The 20043-nt window shown below is 40.8% G+C and overlaps 2 protein-coding genes across 2 annotated transcripts in view; one reads left to right on the plus strand and one right to left on the minus strand.

Annotated features, from left to right (window-relative positions):
• The window catches only part of shdb (Src homology 2 domain containing transforming protein D, b), a 29675-nt gene extending 22362 nt beyond the window's left edge, over nucleotides 1–7313 (minus strand). The window contains exons 1-4 of the mRNA XM_037674681.1: nucleotides 7087–7313; nucleotides 6136–6512; nucleotides 4536–4686; nucleotides 253–474 (exon numbers count right to left, since the gene is read on the minus strand). Of these exons, the coding sequence (XP_037530609.1) occupies nucleotides 253–474; nucleotides 4536–4686; nucleotides 6136–6465 (703 nt within the window). The 5' untranslated portion in view covers nucleotides 6466–6512; nucleotides 7087–7313. The remainder of the gene's footprint in view (nucleotides 1–252; nucleotides 475–4535; nucleotides 4687–6135; nucleotides 6513–7086) is intronic.
• Nucleotides 7314–12231: 4918 nt separating this feature from the next.
• The window catches only part of ankrd24 (ankyrin repeat domain 24), a 15073-nt gene continuing 7261 nt past the window's right edge, over nucleotides 12232–20043 (plus strand). Inside the window, exons 1-14 of the mRNA XM_037674682.1 lie at nucleotides 12232–12303; nucleotides 12544–12674; nucleotides 15229–15317; nucleotides 15400–15464; nucleotides 15550–15607; nucleotides 15803–15873; nucleotides 16368–16474; nucleotides 16980–17152; nucleotides 17655–17677; nucleotides 17908–18000; nucleotides 18469–18588; nucleotides 18674–18793; nucleotides 18917–19046; nucleotides 19171–19349. Coding sequence (XP_037530610.1) covers nucleotides 12232–12303; nucleotides 12544–12674; nucleotides 15229–15317; nucleotides 15400–15464; nucleotides 15550–15607; nucleotides 15803–15873; nucleotides 16368–16474; nucleotides 16980–17152; nucleotides 17655–17677; nucleotides 17908–18000; nucleotides 18469–18588; nucleotides 18674–18793; nucleotides 18917–19046; nucleotides 19171–19349 — 1431 coding nt within the window. The remainder of the gene's footprint in view (nucleotides 12304–12543; nucleotides 12675–15228; nucleotides 15318–15399; nucleotides 15465–15549; nucleotides 15608–15802; nucleotides 15874–16367; nucleotides 16475–16979; nucleotides 17153–17654; nucleotides 17678–17907; nucleotides 18001–18468; nucleotides 18589–18673; nucleotides 18794–18916; nucleotides 19047–19170; nucleotides 19350–20043) is intronic.

Genomic DNA, 20043 nt, shown 5'->3' on the forward strand with positions numbered 1-20043 from the left:
ATAAACAGTGCCTTTTATATCGGTTGAGTTATTTTGATGGAATGGCCCATGTCTGATATGTAACTTTATTGATAATATCGGCCGATACGATACCATGCCGATAATATCGTGCATCCCTAATTATTATTATTATTATTATTCAAGCTTAGAAGCATGAAACTAAATGAATCAAGAGGAAGTGAAACTAGTAAAACTAGATATGAAGGAGGTTTAGATAAGGCGGTCTGTACTGTAATGACTTTATTTCTCTACCTGCAAATGCCTTGGAGATGTGGTTTTTCTTCCATTCCCAGGGTTGGTCATACTCATCGGCTGGTCTCTCGTCATCCTGTGGCAGTCTGCTGCTCTCCTTGCCCTCCTCGTGAAGTTCTCCATACCCAAAGCCCAGGCGCTGTCCTTGCTCATCTTCATAAGGAGTGTCGTAGAGCTGCACCCCTCCTCGTAGCCGGCCTCCTCCGGGGGCACGCTGCAGTTCTGTTGTAGGAGATGCAGAAGAAAGCAAATCCCGCATAAACTCAAAACACATGCAAGCAATCTTTCATGAATAAATATCTCTGATGCATGACCAGAGCTTGATAAATTCTAGATGAGCAGCTATGGTCCCTGAAACACAAAGGAGATACTCTTCATCGTTCCAATTATGAAGAAACAAGAACACTTTGTGGTATGTGGCATGTCTAGAATTAGAGGAATGAAAGAAATTATGTTTGCACAGCTTGCAGTAGGTTCAGAAACTCACAAAACGGGGCTTTTAGGAGGCCTTGGGTTAGACACAGAGACAAAACAGAAAACATTTCACCTCCCCACTCCAACCTGTATACCAGCAGCAAGACCCGCAATAGCATTTGTGATTTCTTGTTAACATTTTCATCAATTTCTCAGTGGGTTTCAACCAACAAATGGTAGACAGCACTTAAATCTGTTCAGTGGAGTCAAATATTGTCATGAAATAGAAGACTTTCAGATCTTTGGTGCAAACGGGGTGAGATTAGATTCTTTAAAATGATTCAGTGGTGGTCTTTGAGCTGCAGCATCCCTTATCAAACGTGGTGTGTGATACGTTGACCTTAAAAATGCACTTTAAAAAAAAAAAAACAAGTTAAGAATAGTAATAAAAGTAGAGTATCCATCTTTTATGTTCACGTCCCGAAGAAGAGTGTATTCGGGCGCAGCACTTAATTAAAGTTTCACTGGCGAGAAGCGGAGTAAGAGTTTAACCTTCGCATGAAACACCATTGATTTTAAGTGCCTTGTTATCACCATGGTGACCAAGTGGAAAGACCCTGAGTGAAGAGCAAGGGCAAGAAAGGAGGCAAAGAGGAGAAAATGATGTGGATCAGGAGCAAGAAGAGGAAAGTATGGAGTAAACGAGGGGAGGAGAAAAGCAGTGAAAGATGGAGAGATTCAAGAAGGCAGGGAGGGAATTGTGGTATGTCAGAGTTTGATGTTAAGTCGTGGAGACAGAAGCACAGAGAGGCTGAATGCTGCTCTACCTGCGCTGGGAGCTTGTTGTGTCACGGCCGCCTGCAGACAGGGAAGATGAAGGTTGGGAGATAACAAAACAAGATTTGAGGAAATAAAATGATAGATTCAAAGGAAACATTATGAAGGAAATGTGGGAGAATGACAGCGAAGGCTGGGGGAGTTTAGGAGAGTCAGCAGGGGGACCAGCCTTTTATCCTCTCGAGCTAAACTTAAGAATTGTGACAATAACTTTAAACAACTGCTTTAAAAATGTTTAGCAGTTTTTGAAAAGCACATAACGAATGTGTCTTTTCAGAACAGTCTTTGTGAGTCATGATTATTCCAGTCTCAGATTTTTAGCTGCTGCTTCAGTTTAATGAACAACAGACAGACAGACAAAGACAGGCTGATGTACAGCTCCGGAGTGACAGGCTCATTTCAAAGTCTACATTAAAAAAACTCTGCCAATGCTTTGTCTAACGTGACACCATCATCACTGTGAATCTAATCTCTCAAATGGCTCCATCCAGCTGCAGCAGCAACAAAAGGTTTTCACGGAGGTTCCACGGTTTGGGAAGAGAAAGAGATGCTCCATTCACTCATTCCTGACACCAGAACTTGATATCACTACCAACAGCATGAGTGACAATGACGAGAGAACAGAATATACTGTAGAATTTACTGAAGGACAGATTAAAAGCACAGCGACTCCCCTTGGAGCAGGGGCGAGCCCTCGAGATGAGGAGAGATGTGGGAATGGAAGAAGAGGAGGGGGGCAGGCTTTTACACTAAATGACCGAGACAGACCAGGGAGGAACTGCGCGTGTGGGGGGAGGGGGGAAGGGTCAGACAAAGATGTTAAAGGAGGAGAGAGAAATGGAAAATGATGCTTGTGTGCTAGACGACATGGGAGCAAATTGTAAGGGCAGCGAGGGGCCCAACACTGGACAGTGAATAAACACCTCATGACGTCAATAGCTCAGCTGGGATCAACTAAAACGCCAAGGAATGGACTGTCACAGCATTTCCAGGTAATCTGCTTACCAACAGAATACAACAATAACCTAAAATTACAGCACAGTTAGGTCAGCTTCTCTGAAGACGGAGCAAATTACAGAAATGTCAAGTTATTTTCTGTTGCTCGTCAAAGGAACTGCTGACACAGCAGTGACCAGTTACATTACTTCATAACACAGATCTATATTTTATTCATGATTCAGTGTCTCAGATCAATAAAATACCTGACTTCCAAGTAAGAGGTTTGAAATCAACTCCATCCACTTAATCTCACCTAGTCTACCCACTTAATCCTAATGTTATTGAGATGTTTGGGGCAGCTGTGGCTGAGTGGTTAGAGCAGTCGTCCTTCGATGGGAGAGTTGGGGGTTCGATTCCACCAACAGTCACATGCCGAAGTGTCCCTGGGCAAGACACTGAACCCCTCATTGCCTCTGATGTGTGTCCCATCGGTGTATGAATGTGATAAAGCACTGATTGGTCTCAGATTCAGATTATCTTTATGTAGTAATGCTGTATGAAAGTGTGTGTGGAGATAAATGAGGGCACAGATTGTGTTGGAAACAGAGGTGGAAAGAGTACTGGAAATTTTTACTCAAGTACAAGTACTGCTACATTGCTTAAATTGTACTCAATTACAAGTAAAAGTACTGGTGTTATAAAAATACTTAAGTAAAAGTACAAAGTACTCTTCTCAAAAACTACTCAGAGTATTAATGACTTTTTAACAAATTGATGTTTTATTGTGTTGTCAATAGAAGTCATTCAGTTTGATTTATTGTATATAACAGCTACATTCAAAGATCATTTCTCAGACGCTCAGAAGCTCCGTCTTATTTTAGAACCAGACAAACCGATGGCAGTGACAGTATCTAAGATCTTTGCATACTTAGCCAAACTAATAACCCACACATGCAAACAATAAAACAGCAATATCATACAGGTAGTTGTAAAACATTGTATACCGCAATATGTTTTTGAGATTAGATGCTGAAGTCTTGTAAGCTGCTGTCACTGTAGAGATCAAACAAAGTTTACATCTGGACTCTGTCTCCTTTTCACCCTCTGTACATGAAAAATGCCTCCAGGTACGGCCATGGGCACTCGTCCTCAGCCTTTACCTCCTCATTTTCTCTGTTAACAGTGTTGTCCTCTGTCTCCATTTGGGCTTTTTCTCCAAATCTTCAGTTCATAAATGACTCTCTACTCCATGGAGTTGTCCTTTGCTTACGTCATGGGTAATTGGCGCATTCGCAATCTGAGAGCCTTATTGGCTACAAAGATACAGATGAACGGTTTGAAAATTAATTCAAATTAACAACTTCTGATTTTAAAAGTAGTGGAGTAGATTACATGGTCTAAATTGTACTTAAATATTAGTAAAATTACACACTTGAAAGAAATACTCATAAAAGTACAAGTACCCAAAACAATCTACTTAATTACAGTAATGTGAGTATTTGTTATTTGTTACTTTCACCCCTGGTTGTAAAGCACTTTGAATATCTTGATTAGATAGAAATGCTCCATATAAGTACGATCCATGTACATTTTCCAATAACTTTTAATAAGGGTGTATGAAATGAATGACTGATGAGATGAAGTCATAAAAAAATTTAGTGAGCAATTCTGATCCAATAAACGTGTCAGAATCTGCCAATATTTCATTACAATCCTCTGTCTGTTTTAGTGGCTGTAAAAAAAAATTCAAGTGTTGTGTACACAGTTCTGGCTCTAAGGATGTGAAAATGATTGACACTACTACTCTAGTCATTCATGCTCATGCAAAGACATGCCCTATCATGAAAATCATTTTAAATGATTCCCTTCTTCATTACTTTCAGTGGTTGAGTTTGTTAAATGCAGATCCACAAGATGGTTCAGCCATTTGCAAAGATTAGTTTTGTTGCATTGATAAATCTGATCAAAGTCTAAATATTGTACCTAAAGCCACATCGCAAATCCAGTAAAGTGGTGCAAAAATACAGAAAAAAAAAAAACATCAATAAAAATCTAGCAAAGTTCTGCATCTCATCTCATATAAGTCCACTGACCTGATATGACCCTTTGGGCTTCATATGGCTCCATGTAGCCATTATTCTCACAGGGAACAGGTCCGAGATCTGGATCTGCTCGGTGGTCTAACCGAGCGTCAAACGGGTCTGAATAATCTGTGTCCCCTGCCAGTGGGGCTGACGGCACCACCTGAAGGACAGAAACACAGATCTACTCATGAGGCAAGCACATTTTTAATCAGAGAGCCAACTTAAGCCATAGTAGAAAAAAAGCTGATTGTAAAAAAAATACAGTTTTAAATGTCTTTTGTTCTTGCAGATGCAAAATGAACAAGAATTTCAATAATTACTTAAAGGTAATCCAGCTTAGTCTGCAAGTTAAAGCCAAAAAATAAAGAATATTACACAAATAAACATTTGTTCGCAGATTTAAAAATAAAGAATATTACACCAATAAATGTGTGTGCAGTTTTTAGTCACTGCTCTTTGTCAAAGCAATCTGCAGAGAATCCACCCTGACTGACAGTTGCTCTTTTTTAATTCAGGAGGTGTGGACAGAGATAAAAAGAGGGAGATATCTAGTGGGGAACATTTGTTTCTCCATGCAAGCGCAGGTGGAAAACAGTGGTCATCTGGCACAGCGTCAGCCAAAAAGGCAACCATATGGTCCACAAACACACGCATGTCTAGAAACATGTATATCCTTTTGTCTCCACCCCGCCCTCACAAAGAGTCACTGAAGAAAGGCCCTCTTCCTAAACAGCCTGCTGAACACTCTCAAGCCAATGCAAAACAACATCCTAAATCTCTTGCTGATTCTCTAACAGGTTATATTGATGCATGGGAATCATGTTAATTAGAAAGTTCCCACACACCATGGGAAATTAATGAGCGCTAAAGGAAAGCAGGGCAGAGAGGGGAGTTATCGACTTGAGTTAAGGCTATGACTTCAATCCACTTTGAGACTTTTATACATTGGTGCAGTAGATTTATGGATTCAGCTGCTATAAAGACAATCCCAAGATTCTCCCAAACTTAATCAGCTTGTCCGAGCTGAGCTAAAATGTAGATGACGTCCTTGTAAAGTCTTTGCTTCTGCTTCTTCTGCCATACTAGGTTGCTATGGGTTTGTTGACTGCACAAAGGGGAGCGCTGAGGTAGAAAAGCACTATAAACAGCACCAACAGTATAAATTACACCGCCTTGTGACATACCATGGGGGAAAATGAATGGGACCCTCCAACATGTGCCCATGTGAGGGTCCCTCTCTCAGCTTGCAAAACCAAACCCCATTTATTATTTATAGATGGACATAAACCCAAGAGACTGTGTCCAACTCAACGGTCTGCTCAAGCCATCCATTTTCTCCCCCACTCCTCCTATAAATTTATGTGGTGTGGGACGTTATGTGATTTGTGTAAACTGTACACATTTTCTGACACACATTACTGGTCAGCTGCTAATAGAGTTTCATCAATAAACCTGTCACAGAGATGGAAATGAGATTAGAGAAGCGAGGGTATTCGATTCCCTGTGGTTGGTTTCTCCTTATCACTCCAACCTACTCCACCGAATAAGAGAGACATCTCATTTGATATCTCCTTTGTTCTCCATGCACCTATAAAGAAATAGCTCTTACAGGCTCTTTTTGGTCTTCCAAAGAGACGGTGCTGAGGAGAATCTTGGTGCGCCCCAGTTCCTGGGAGTCCACTTTGATCAGTCTGTGTATAGGAGACTTCATGTCCACGCTGGATGACTTCATGGGAGAACTGTAAACTGGTGTGGCTGGGTCAAAAGACACTGAATCCCCTCTGGATCTACTGTCCACGTCCTCGTAGGGATCTTCAAAATCCAGGTCTCTCTGGAGCCGGTACGCTTTGAGGATCTCGCTCTCTGTGTAGTCTGGTGTGGGAGGCTGAGGGGGAACCTTCCTGCCAAAGCTCAGGTAGTCCTTGAGCCACTTGGCCATCGCAGTTCAGCTTCGAGCAGCTCCTGATGCTGTGTGGTGAAGAGAGGCTGCAGGGGGGGCAAACAGGGACACATATGGTTATTACTTGACTCTATTTCTAATGAAACTGCAAGAGATTTGGACTGGATTTGAGAGACAAATGATTAAAAATAAATGTTTTCAAGCACAAAACAACAACAATAATCCACAGGTCTTTTTTTTAAATAATTTTTATCATGACATGTGGGCAGGACTATTTTATTTTTCTGATCACACACACACTCTCAGTGCGTGAACTTCTGCACGCTCCCATGTAACATTAACCAGCAGAGACAGCTGGGTTTTACCCACTCCTTTTGTTTCAGTCACACAGCAATAAAGTCTGGCAACTGGACTTTGCCCAAAGGCTCCCATTACAATTCACAGCCCTGCAACAAAAGTCCAGCGTTAGCTCGGGATATCAGAGCAAATACAAAGACTAGAGAATGGAAAAGTCACGTGGGATCAACATTCTCAACTTTAATTTAAATTTTATTAAAAATAATAATAATAACTGAAGGCAATTTTAGCTTTAAATATACATACTTAAAGAAGCTCTTTATTTTATAGCCTACTGCGCTCAGAACGCGCAAAACCACTCACCAAACCAAGTGCTCCAGTCACTTTTCCCATAAAACTCCACGTTTCTTCATGCTGCTGCTGATAAAGAGAAGTGGGTAAATCCTATATTGTATTGTGGGTGTCCTTGTAAAGCTCTTTAATCCTCAATAGGATAAAAAAATACAGAAAAAAATCTTTATTTCTCTTGGAGCAGAACATGAGCGCACAGGAGATCCTCCTCCTCTTAACAGTGGAGTGAAAATGTGCCAGTGAGGAGAGCGACAACAGCTCGGAGAGAAAACACAACTCAGCCGAGCGATTATAGGGGAGGTGCTTCATTTCCCCAGAGGAATAGCCTCCTGTTCCCTTTCGCAATCAGCCGAGCGTTCATCCATTCACATGTCTGCACATCTAACAGGATGCAACAAGAAACACAAACCTCTTCCATAAAACACACACAAAAGGCACAAGTGGAGAAGTCTGCTTGCAGGACCATGCTTCAGAGATGAACCTACATAATTTATTTGCATGACATCACAGTAGAGCTTCTTCTTATTTTAGCTCCAGTCATTGTCATTTTTAATGATCTTAGCCTTCAAGGTAAATCCTGAAAGAGCTTATAGAATATAGGGACATCCAATCATTCAACAAGCTGCAAACACAGACCTGTATCTGATTTGAAAGAAAAGAGACTATCTGGGTGGTTTGATCCCTCTCTGACCGCTCAGAGTGCCCGTCATCCTCTCACAGATGTCACATTACCCTCTGTCCAGCCTGGAAAATTGGATTGTATGCTACACTGTAAGGCCCATCTAAGTCTGTTAAAAGATCGTAAATGCCCCCGTTTTTCCTCTTTATGACTCTTGTGAGCTCACTTTCTCCCAGGGGATGGGTAACTGGATGAGGTCATCTAGCTAGAATCTCATCACCATCCTCATCATAACCACCAATGTGATATCCAGATCTTTACATGTTCTCCCTCCTGCCTGCTCTATACATTCACCAAGCCCTGGTTCCATTCGGATCTAAAGGAGATCAAAACTATAGTGCAAAGGTGTTTCTGGAGGAAATGCCCAGGAAGTGAAAAGACTGTAGCTTTGAGGTCCAGCTTTTGTGGTAAATCTAAAAGGAACAAAAGTATGAACATCAGAACATGAGCAAATCAAGATGTTCTCTTTGAAAAGGCTGCCCAGATATAAATCTCTTGACTTTTAGACATGTTGCTTCTCTGCGGCAATTCCTTATTCCTCTGTCCCTTTGAAATCTTTAGGTTAAAATAAACCTTTGTGATGGACAAAACCATTTTTGTTCTCATCAAATACGTTGTTATTCTCACATCACATCCAAAATAAATACATTTTTTTAAAAGATGCTACTTCTCCTCAATTTGCCAACAAATACCATGCCAGCCCTTTCTGTCATAATGTTTCACGTTGACATGTTGCTTTGTTTGAATGTAGCAGCACATCTTTTATTAATCTCCTTCCTTCTTTCTTTCAGTCAAACATTTCCTCTTTTTCATCTTCTGCTCAGTCCAACACCACCCTGTGAACCCACCTCTTACATAGGAGAGTAACTTTCTGTTTGCATTTAATTTATGTTTCTATCCCATCGGGGGCGACAGTCAGAATTTTATGGAATTGGAGAGTGAAATTAAAAGAAGAGGCAACAAATGGGAACGCTGAGGACAACTACATTTGTGAAATTAGGAAACATTTCATTTCCAGTGTCTTAGTGGATCTAGACATTTATGTGCTTATGGGCACACATAGGCAAAGGACATCTTTGAAAGCCAAAGGTTTAATCTAAATAGAATACCCTGGAAATTCAAAATGCAGACAAACAGAATGTAGAAATAATAGATTTCTGTAGTTTCATATGCTTTGTATTGACTGCCCTCATTTGGTGGCTTGTGTGTACTGCACAAGGCCTCACTGGCAAGAGGCACAATGCTTGTTGCTTTTAATTCTCTTTTGATGAGGCTCACTTCTTGATCAGGTGTATTTTCCCCCTTTAAGCCAGTGAATTTGTTTTAATTTGTTTGGTTCCTTCTCAAACATTGTTTGCAGCTGGATATGCTGTGATTAACTGAGTGAATTTAGATTGTACATAATTGTCCTGCATTAAACTGGATATGAACTGGTTTTGAGATGACTCTTGTTGAGAACCAGCACTATTTAACCTGAACTGAATTTGTGGCAGTTCTGTGTTCAAATAATCTGCTAATGATAATGGGCACAATCAGTTACTCGTGACTCCAGAAATTAACCAGTAATCTCTTGACCACGAGAAACAAGAACAATATTCTTATTTCAGTACACACAAGACTGAGAGTCTGAAGACACAGTCACATTGTCACTGGACACCGAGTATGTATATATGTATATGTATATGTATATATATATATTTATATACACACACAAACATATTTCACATGGTGGTATGAATGGTGGTATGAATAGGAGATAAACAAGGGAGGCAAAACAGATATAAAGCCCTGTTTTGGTGGGGAAAACCTACTAGCAGTAAGCAGCAAGATGTAATACTACTATTTTTTTTTATTAATACCACTAAAATAGTTTTTGCTTCCAATGATTGATGACATCATAAGACACCACTGTAGAAGTAATATCAGTGCTAAAATGATCATGTTGTAGCTGTTAAAACAATTGTATATTCCTTTCATCTAAGATTCTTTTAGACGTTGATTTTTTTTTTTTTTTTTTAAGTTTTAAATTAAAGGGGCATAAATCTCTATTTGTTTGAGGTTTTTATCACAGTACTCAGACATCTGGGATGTTAATCTGGTCCCAACAAACTGAAGCCTGAAAAGATGCTAATTAAATCTAAGCAATATAAAAGTATCCTAAAAATTTTACTTTAAACCACTGAAATGATCTGCTATGTGATAACAGCACTACTAGTTTAAGAGTTTAAAGTTGTTTTGGTTTTCTCCACTAGACTCACGTTTTTCCTGATGTGCACTTCCGGGTTCAGCTGCTCCAGTGTCGCCATTGGTGGGACTCCCTGTTACGTTTTATCGACTGCCCAAAAATGTTCAAACGGGGCTTCCCCATCTCTGTACGAGTTGAAACGTGAGATTCTTTTGAATCTGAAAACAAAATTTACGTGATCCTGTTTTGTACTTGTTCAGTTGTTTTAAAATAACGACATAGTCATTAGCATTAGCGCATCCTAAAACGCACGCGACAGTTAGCTCATCCATCATCAGCCAATCAAACGTTGGTCCGGAGTTATGCCCTCTTCTGATTGGTTGATTTTGGCTTGAGGCGGGAGCTGTGTCAATACCCATCAGAAAGCAGTGACTTTAGTATTTTACTGCGAGCAGGAGCTCATGGGACAGAAACAGCACCTGCCTGGATCTGGACAGGTCTCCATAGGTAGGGTCCACGTTTTTCTAAGGATGGTGTAGCTATATTGTTACCACACAGACTGTATTGTTGCTTATTAGTTAGTCCTGGTTGGTAATGGATTAGAAATGTCAGTGGCCTCATGTTGTTTACACTGTTTATTAATTTACTGCACGTTTAGCCTATGACAATTAGCCTTTTAGCCTAAATGTGTCTTTTAGTTACTTAAAAAGTACAACTTAAGATGCAAGTACAAAATACAGTAAACCACAACACATAAAGTTCAGGCAATCAAGCAAAATAAATGAATAATAACATAATGCACGGTGAAATCTGCAAGGGATTCCACAGGTTAATCCACTGGAAGAGAAAAGCTATTTGTCCCAGAGAGGATTTATGTAAAGGCACTTTACAGTTCCCACTGGATGCTCCATGCATTACTGAACCAGTGACTCTGACTACAGGATTACTGGGCGCCTTGGGAGAGTGACCATTTAGGCATTAAAGAATAAGTTTAGAGGATTTGATGAAACTGATCATTTCAACAGATCCACTGAGTGATATGTACATTTCTGGCTAAATAATTTTGTTTTTCACTTTTTTCCTCCCGCAGCAATCAGCCACTATGAAGAGTCTGAAAGCAAAGTTTAAAAAGAATGAGGTAATCTGTTGTGGAGCATGTGAACGTTTCTAATTTATGGTGGTATTTTCGAGGAGTACATCTGCTGTACTTTGCATACAGGCCAGTTTTGTTTCATCCTAAAGTAATCACTTGCACAATGTCCTAGTTTGCTTTCTGCAGTTGTATGAGTTGGGTTGGATGGGTGGGGTGGTGGGGTGGGGGGTGGGGGATCAGTGTCACTAAACAGCAGGAGAGCAGTTCTGTCTCCAGCCTGCTGCTATAACCATCAAGCTCAGGTAGCCTTCAATTATTCACATGCATACGCTGACTCTGACACACAAAGAGAGCCTACTACCCCTCTGTCATCTTTTCACTACTCTTAGGGGCTGCTTTGAATGTAAACCATAAATTAAAGAAAGAGAAAAGGCTGTGGGCCATGCTGTTTCTAGACACTTATACAAGATGATAAATGCTGTGCTGCAACTTTAAGGAAGTTTCCTCCAAACGATTTGTGTGGTTTATGCTATACGGTCTGGACATTTTGATCTAATTACTGATTATATCTGGCAACAAGAAGGATTTGCTTTGGTGGCTGCATTTATTGACAGACAGTTGGTACCTCAGCATGTTCCCCTTTGCCATCCAAAACCAGCATGGCAGCTTGCAGCATGCCCAGCTTCTGTTTGCTGACTCCTCATTCTGGGGCTGCAGAGAAACACATCTACAGTGCTGCAGGGATGGTGGTGGTGGGGGGGAGTTCTGTGCAGGACTTGACAAAAACTAATGGAGAGAAGAAGGTAGCTCTGCCACAGCAGGGAACTTATTAGGTTAAAAAAAATGAGGCCAGGGAGAAGGGAGGAGGGAGAGGAGCTGTGGTGGATAGACTGGCTGTGTCACAGCACGCAGCTGGAGCAGGGCGACAGGATGCTAATATGAAAGTGGACAGAGAATAGTGCATAAGGACATAACTGCTCTCATGTGTGTCACAGTTGTATGTGCGGTGAGTGATTTTAGTTGTAGGCTTGATTTCTCTGGTATTCGTCTGACCTCTGAAAGGTTATCTTCCTGACAGTCACGAGGCTTCGATCTTCTTTAAATGAGCTCAAATGTTGTGTGGCTTTAGTGTCAGGTCGGACACGCAGTGGTGGTTTTTGCACACTCTGTCAGCATTTAGTTGTTTGATGCCCTGCTAGCATGGATCCTCAGCAGCCCGTTTTCAGCCTGATGAAGCGGTTCTGTCCTTGTCTCAGTCTTCTACCGCTGCCAGTAGGTATCCTCTGTCTCTGCTTAGATAAACCTTATAAAAACAATAAATCCCGTTGGGCTTTTTAGCATTGTTTCTGTCGGTTCTGAATTAAAATTTGCTTTGTGTAATATGTAAAGTTGCACATATTTTGTATGAACATTGGTGAACTGGTCGTCTGAAGCAGTTATTTATCCTTCTGCAGTATGTTTCCTGTTTTCATTAAGACAGCAGCGTCTCGTTCTTTGGCTTTGCTCCCTCAGAGTCAGGACTGGAGCAAGAGTGACGAAAGGCTCCTGCAGGCTGTGGAACAGAACGAACCCGACAAAGTTTCTGCACTTATTGTGAAAAAAGGTCTCTGTCCCACCAAGCTGGATGCTGAGGGCAAGTCAGCGTGAGTCCATTTTGTAAAACTCGAAATTAGTTTGTTCTTGTAGGCAATTATTTAGTTTGCAAAGTAATCGTTCCTTTCAGTTCAAAGAATTAAAGTTGCGCTGTGTGTCTTATTTATGTATTTATTTAAGTTTTAAACGGGAAAACATTAAAAGAAATTGAGCCTGGCTCAGCATAATTGCTGTTTTGCAGCAGGTTCCTGTTCTGCAGAACACAACAGAACACAGATATCCAGCATCACATCACATTAATGCACACACACAGACATACAACATTACAAAACACAAGAATTGTAGCATTTATAACAGTGATTGCAAAAGAAGGCGTCCAACAGAGTCTTCTTAAAAAGTGCCATCGTTGAGATGGACTTTATATGCTGTGGAATGTCGGTCCATTAATTAGTATAAACATAGACAAATGATCTCTGGCCATAACAGTTTTTAAAGGCTGGTAGTGGCAAGTGTCCACTTGTAGCTGACCTAGTCGAGTGGCCATGTCCATAATTGGTTTTAGGCATTAAAGTAGAAAGAGCTACATTACTGACACCATGAAATACCCGAAAAAAACAATTTAATACTGCTGTGTAGAACATCATTTTGACAAGTTAGAGCATTTTGAAGAAGAAAGAGCTGTACAGTGATGAGTCCAGCCGGGAAGTTTGTTATGAATTTCGTAGGCCCTATTGTAGAGGCTAGCTGTGGGTTTCAAGATTTCATTAGTAGCAAGAGACCAGACAGGTAAACAGCACAACATAGTTGATTATATGAAGATAAGTGTTTGAAACAGAAGACGTCAAATCTTAATAGGATCATTTATTGTGCACCTTATTCTCTTTTAATAAATGCACTACTGAATGTTAGGTCTTACAGTTAGACACTATACCTGTTAAATTACAGATGGAAATTCTGCAAAGCTCTTGTGAAAGCACACCTGATTACAGCTTTGATGTAAGTTATTTTAAAAAAAAACAAGCAAGTTTCTTTCTGCCATCTACAGACTGACACTAGTCCTCTTAGTCAAAATGGTCACTGCACATGCAGTATAATACAAAAAAATGTCTTGTTGATTTATTTAGCACAAACCACTCGTTGTTTTTAAAACCACAATATTATAATAGCAGTCTGTCTGCATGCCAGCTCCATATTGTTTGCTTTAATCACCAATACAATTTCAGAAAAAGACTATTCTCAGTGAGACGTTCTTTGAATACAGGACACATTTTATCTGTATTTAGAGGAATCCTGTCTGTTATCTTGTAAGGTGCTTAAAATACCAATTGAGCTTGCTCAGATCTAGATACTCTGATACAGACCTTGATCCTCGGGTAACGCTGCAGCCATTTTGACTTTACTGTTTTTAAACATATTTCATATTTGACAGATAAATACATGGATAGATACTCTAGACCAGGGGTGCCCAAACTTTTTCCCTGAAAGGGCCAAATTTAAAATCTATCAGAGGGCTGCAGGCCAAATGCAATAATACATGAAATGCAAATACTTCTTTAAAGTCCATTTATTTATTATACAGTTATTTAACCTTCAATTCTGTATAAAGAACATCACAGAACAGGCTATGTTGGTGGTGGTGGGGGTGTCTGGGGATCCTCCCCCAGGGAATTTTGATTAAAGTAGATGCCATTTCCCGCATTCTGGTGTATTTTACAAACATTTACATGAAACAAAAGATGTAAACTCTGTTATTCTTGAAATCTCTCTGACTGCAAAGTGTTTGTAATGCAGCTCTGCAGGTAAGAGGTGTTCACTTCAGGACAAATCGAGGTCGATGATTGGTTATTTGCTGACGCGCCTACTGGATTGATTGACAGGTGGCGTGACTTGTGCAAAAAATAATCGATTTTTTTGGTCCGTTTGAGACTGTCGTCATTTATTCCATATTTATTCAATATTTTGGTGGATCTAAGGTTTGAGAACTGTTTCCTTACATGAACCTAATGATTTCTTTATTTTTCAGTGGCTGAGTTTAAAGTTAAAGAGGCTCAAATCACCACCGAAACCTGTTCATATTTACAATTTACTTTTAAACACTTTGTGATTTACAAGTGTGTTCTGTCAAAGGAAAATGTTATTCAGTGGCAAGAAACTGCCAAGGGATGGTAGAAAGTCTGTCAAAATGAAATATAAAAATATAAATTAAAATTATTTAAAAAAATATACATAAATTATCTTCTGTACTGTGTAATCCGTGTTGAATTAAGGTAGTCAGGCCGACTAACAATAAAGTCAATGGGTGGAATCAATGAGTGTAAGCACAATGATTGTTCAAAGGAAATTTTAATATATGAGGACAGCTTGGCGGGCCAACTGAAACTGGCTTGGGGCCCCACTTTGGCCCGCGGACCCCACTTTGGGCACTCCTGCTCTAGACTCTAAAAGATGAGAAAACAATCTAAGCGTATCGTTAAAAAAATCAATATTTTTCTCTTGATTTAAGAATAACGTGACAAATTAATTTTGAAGTTGAAACATTTAAAGCAGACTTGTAATTATCAGTCCACTTTCTTTGTATCAACTTAACTTTGTTTCATCTTCTAGTTTCCACCTCTGTGCATCCAAAGGCCGCTTAGATTGCCTGGAGGTGATCATCGTTCACGGCGCAGACCTCAGTGTCACTGATGGGGCCGGTATAACATTTAATTATTAAAAAAACAATCCTGTAAGCCAAAAACAGCATGTGTCATGCTTTGTTTTTGTGAATGACTTCAGGCCTCAGCGCTCTTCACCTTGCTGCCAAAAATGGCCAGTCAGAGTGTTTAAGGAGACTGTTGCAGGTAAATAAATAGAGACAACAATGTGCTATAACAATCATGACTGCAGCAAGATAAATGTAATATGTGGGTGTTGCCTCTCTAACAGGAAAGGTTGGCAGTAGATTGTACAGACAGAATTGGCAGGACTCCACTTCATCATGCAGGTAATGATTATAGAACTTGATGATCTGCACAAGTCAAATTCCTCTCTTCAGTTCCAGTCAGTATATTTTACCATCAATAGTACTTTAATATACCAAAAGTAGTGTTAAGAAATGCACTTCGAATGGACAGTGGATAAAGCAGATGGTATGCGGGATGTAAATCTTTGTAATTGTGGTTCTGGTTTTATCTTACAGCGATCAGTGGCTGCTTGTTGTGCACGGAGACCTTGTGGGACTTCAAAGCCAACCTGGACATCCAGGACAGTGTAGGTTTGGTGAGAAGATCAGAAGATGTTTAGTTCTTCTGGTTTTAGTGAGGGGCGGCACGGTGGCGCGATTGGTAGAGCTGTAGCCTCTCAGTGAGAAGGTCTCTGGTTCAAATCCCGGCTGGGGACCTTTCAGGGTGGAGTTTGCATGTTCTCTCCGTGCATGCGTGGGTTTTCTCCGGGCACTCCGGTTTCCTCCCACAGACCAAAAACATGCAAGTTAGACTGACTGTTAAGTAACTGTCCCTAGGTGTGAGTGAGAGTGAAGGATTGTTTGTCTCATTTGTCTCATGTGTCCCTGTGATGGACTGGAGACTGGAGACCTAACCAGAGTGTCCCCTGCCTCTCGCACAGTGATAGCTGGCTATGGGCACCATTGACACGAAAGGAAAAGCAGATGTAGATAATGGATGTATGGGTTTTACTGAGGAGTGATCCACACATGAGCTGACGTTGCTTTACAATGTTTAGATAATGTGTTGTTATTTTTTCAGGAGGGGGTCACTCCGCTGATCTTAGCGGCACAGATGAGCATGGTGGAGCTGTGCGTCTTTCTGTTGCGTCGAGGTGCCAATGCAAACATACAGGACAACCAAGGCAGGTACTGAACTGTACGGAGAATTACCAGTCCGTCTCATTAGATGCTGGAGGGACTTTCACAGTAAAATAAATAAGTAGGAATCGTCCAACCAGGATGACTTTATTCAAAAGATAGATATATAAATACAAAGGTAAGTATGATTACAGTATTCTTTCAGTTCAGTTCAATGTGCAGAAGGACTCCCTTAAAAAAGCAATTGTAAGGGTCTGGGAGAGATTTGGAGGGATCTCCAGTTTTCAGTTTGTCTCTAGACAGCAGCCTGGAGGGAATAATGAGATTTGTCTTCTGCACAACAAAAATAAAGATAAAACTTCATTTTGCTGCATCAGCAAATCAGTTATGACCTTTTTCCTTCAGATAGTATAAACCAACAATGCAATCTGAAACATTACCCTAATATTGTGTAGTATGCCTTGTGATGTGATGAACACGGTTATGCTTGAATAACTTGCTTTAGTTTTTCTATCATCAGTGATGTTTTTTACCACTGTATCTGGAATGACAGGTCTGCTCTGATGCTGGCCTGTGAGAGTGACAGCATTGAGACTGTTGAGGCTTTCCTGAGACGGGGGGCCAACACACAGCTGGTTGACTCCCTCGGGCACAAAGCTGTTGACTACAGCCTAACCACAGGCAACCAACGCATCATCCAGATGTTACAGGACGGAGTACCTCCAGGTACTTGTCTTAGCTTACATGTCTTTGCTCAGTGATCACATAAGGCTTCTCTAACCAGTTCACTTGATATAACATCCAGTTGTTATGAATGATTTCTAGTTAGTTTTGTGAATGAATCAACGAAGCAACTCTTAAAGACATATGTTTCACAGGAAGCAGCAAACGGCTCTGATGTGGAGCTTTTCATTGCAGCTGTGTGCAGCATGCTCCCCGCCCCCAGGAAGTGGTTTTATTAGGAGGAAGTGATTCAGGGGGACAGCTGGGTGTGATTGTAAAGTGAGGTTTAAAAAGAAACAACGACACAAGAGGCTCGTTTCACTTTTCTATCCCAACAAAGACTTTGCCGATGAACGTACAACAGATGTGCTGTTGGCCTGAAGACGAGCATGTTGACAGATGATCACATGGAGCCTGTATCTACATCTGTGTGTGTAATCTGGTGTACATACTTAAAGAAGTTTAATATTTTTGCTGTGTCTCCGCCTCTCCCCCGCCCACAAAGCTCCTGAGGGCACAGGTGAAGAGGTAACATTGCGTAGCAGTTTGTTGCGTCGCTCCCTCCATCAGTGAGATCATGACTCATCATATAGTGCATGCTTTCCAATGTGAGCTCGAGGTTTTCGTGTGCTGCTTTCATTTTCTTGGCTTTCTCTTCTCTTTGTTGCTGACCTCTTATCTCAGTTTCCTCCATTTTTTTCTATTTAAGTTGCGCTTGAACCTTGCTTGTCAGTGATCTCCCTCTCACCCCCACGCAGCCCATTCAAATCCCCTCCGGCGCCTCATCAGTGGAAGGGGGGACTACCCTCCGTAAGCGGAAAGCCCCTCCACCGCCACGCGCTCCACTCCAGGTACTGTGAAAATCCCTGCAGTGGATGGAGGCGATTTGATTCAACACATGGACAGCCTTACAGCATACCGTATTTTTCGAACTATAAGGCGCACTTAAAATCCTTTAATTTTCATTTTAATTTTGGTGTGCTTTATGTATTAATTCTGGTTGTGCTTACTGACCTCAAACTGATTTTACGTGGTACAACTGAACAATTTTGAGAGTTATTCTGAATGAGTTGAATAAAGTTTGACTTATCTGACTGATTTTTTTCCGCTTAATGCGCCTTATAGTCCAAAAAAAATACGGTAACCAGCAAACTATGACCTTTTACTTAAACTGTGAATAGTAAATTTAAAAAATCAATGAAAGAAAAACATTAAGCCACGTTCTCATCCATATTTTTGTGTTAATTGTATGTAGTTATCTCCTTCACATTGCTTCTGTGACAATGACATGATTTTTCCTCTTTTTTTTAATCATAAAGATCCAGGATTTGCAACCTTCTGCTCAGTCTGCAGCTCCAGCTCCCCCTGCCCAGTCTCCTGTGCCCTCAAAGTCCAAGTCTCCCTCCCCCCTGCCACAAGAAAGCCAGCAACCAGTTCAGGTTACTGGTGTAAATCCACATTTTTCCTTTTCATGTCACATAAAATGCAGTCTGAGTTAGATTTTTGCGGTGGTCTGGATTTTAGGCAGAGGACGAGGAGGTGTTTGAGGAGATCCGACGGCTGCGCCTTGAGAGAGGCCGCCTCCTTCAGAAGATCAAAGCCTTGGAGCAGCAGCAACAAAGCGCCCTCTCTGCGTTGGAGGAGGTACAGACCCTCTTAAAATATTGCATTTATTTCTCATAATTCACGTCTCTGCTTTAAGTGAGCTGACAAAATACTGTGTTTCTAAAGAAAAGTTACAATCACTGTTTACATTGTGTGCAACAGCTGTCCCACTTAAAGCAGCGCCTGGCAGAAGCCGAGGCAGAGAGGGACAAGTTGCTCGAAGAGCTTAAGAGGAGCCATGTCGTTGGGGCCAGTGACTCTGAGGACATGGATGAAATGCTGGATTTTCCAGGTACGCAGTCCTTTCACTGACCACACACTTCCATGTCTGTCCCTGCTGTTCCTTTATGACATTCCTGTCTCAACCTCAGCAGTGACGTAGCTTTGCTGTGGTCTCTGTTCCTTGTTTCCTCTAGAGAAACTGCTCTCTAAGCGCTCCAGAGCATCCCCTGCTCAGGACGAGGCCACTTCCCAAGCAGACACGGACTCGGCCAGCCCCTCACCTGGTCTTGCAGACCCGGGAACAGTTGCTGAGCTGCGTAAGCAAATAGAGGAACTAATGTCACAGAACTCAGAGCTCGTTCTTAAAGTGCAGGTGAGACCAAACAAAACAGAACTTCTTTGTTTATCTTGTAAAAGTAAGATTTTCTTTTAGCTTTAGGAAAAGGAGAAAAGGCTTTTAATTAGAAAATGTTACATCAGATATTGTCAGAAGTTTGACTTCTTAACTGAAGGAGGACGGATTTTTTTTTTTATTGGAAAAATGATTTGATATAATTTGCATGGTAAGAATTTGATGCATAAGTTATTTAAGAGCATTTAAAAAATCTTGACTTATTTTAATATTTGTTGATTTATCTTGGCCCCCATGACCCAAAATGGAAGAAGCGGGTAAAAGATAATGGATGGATGGATGGATGGATGGATGATTTAATCTTACCTTTCAGTTGCAAATCAGTTGTGTGGACATCTGGCCAAAAATAATCTGTTTGAAGAGTTTCTGTCAGGGTTTAGAGCTCACCACAGCACAGAAACAGCACTGGTGAAAGTTTTTAATGAGCTTCTCACGGCCTCTGACAATAGCCAGGTGTCTATACTGGTCCTGTTAGACCTCAGTGCTGCATTTGACACAGTTGATCACAATATTCTACTACAGGGGCTTGAATATAATTTTAAGATTACAGGAACTGTTCTAAATTGGTTTAAATTATACTTATCTGATAGATTCCAGTTTGTAAATGTAAATAATGAATCTTCTTCATACACCAAAGTTAGTCATGGAGTTCCTC

The sequence above is a fragment of the Nematolebias whitei genome, chromosome 3 (genome assembly GCF_014905685.2).
Source record: "Nematolebias whitei isolate Nwh7 chromosome 3, NemWhi1, whole genome shotgun sequence".
Classification (NCBI taxonomy): domain Eukaryota; kingdom Metazoa; phylum Chordata; class Actinopteri; order Cyprinodontiformes; family Rivulidae; genus Nematolebias; species Nematolebias whitei.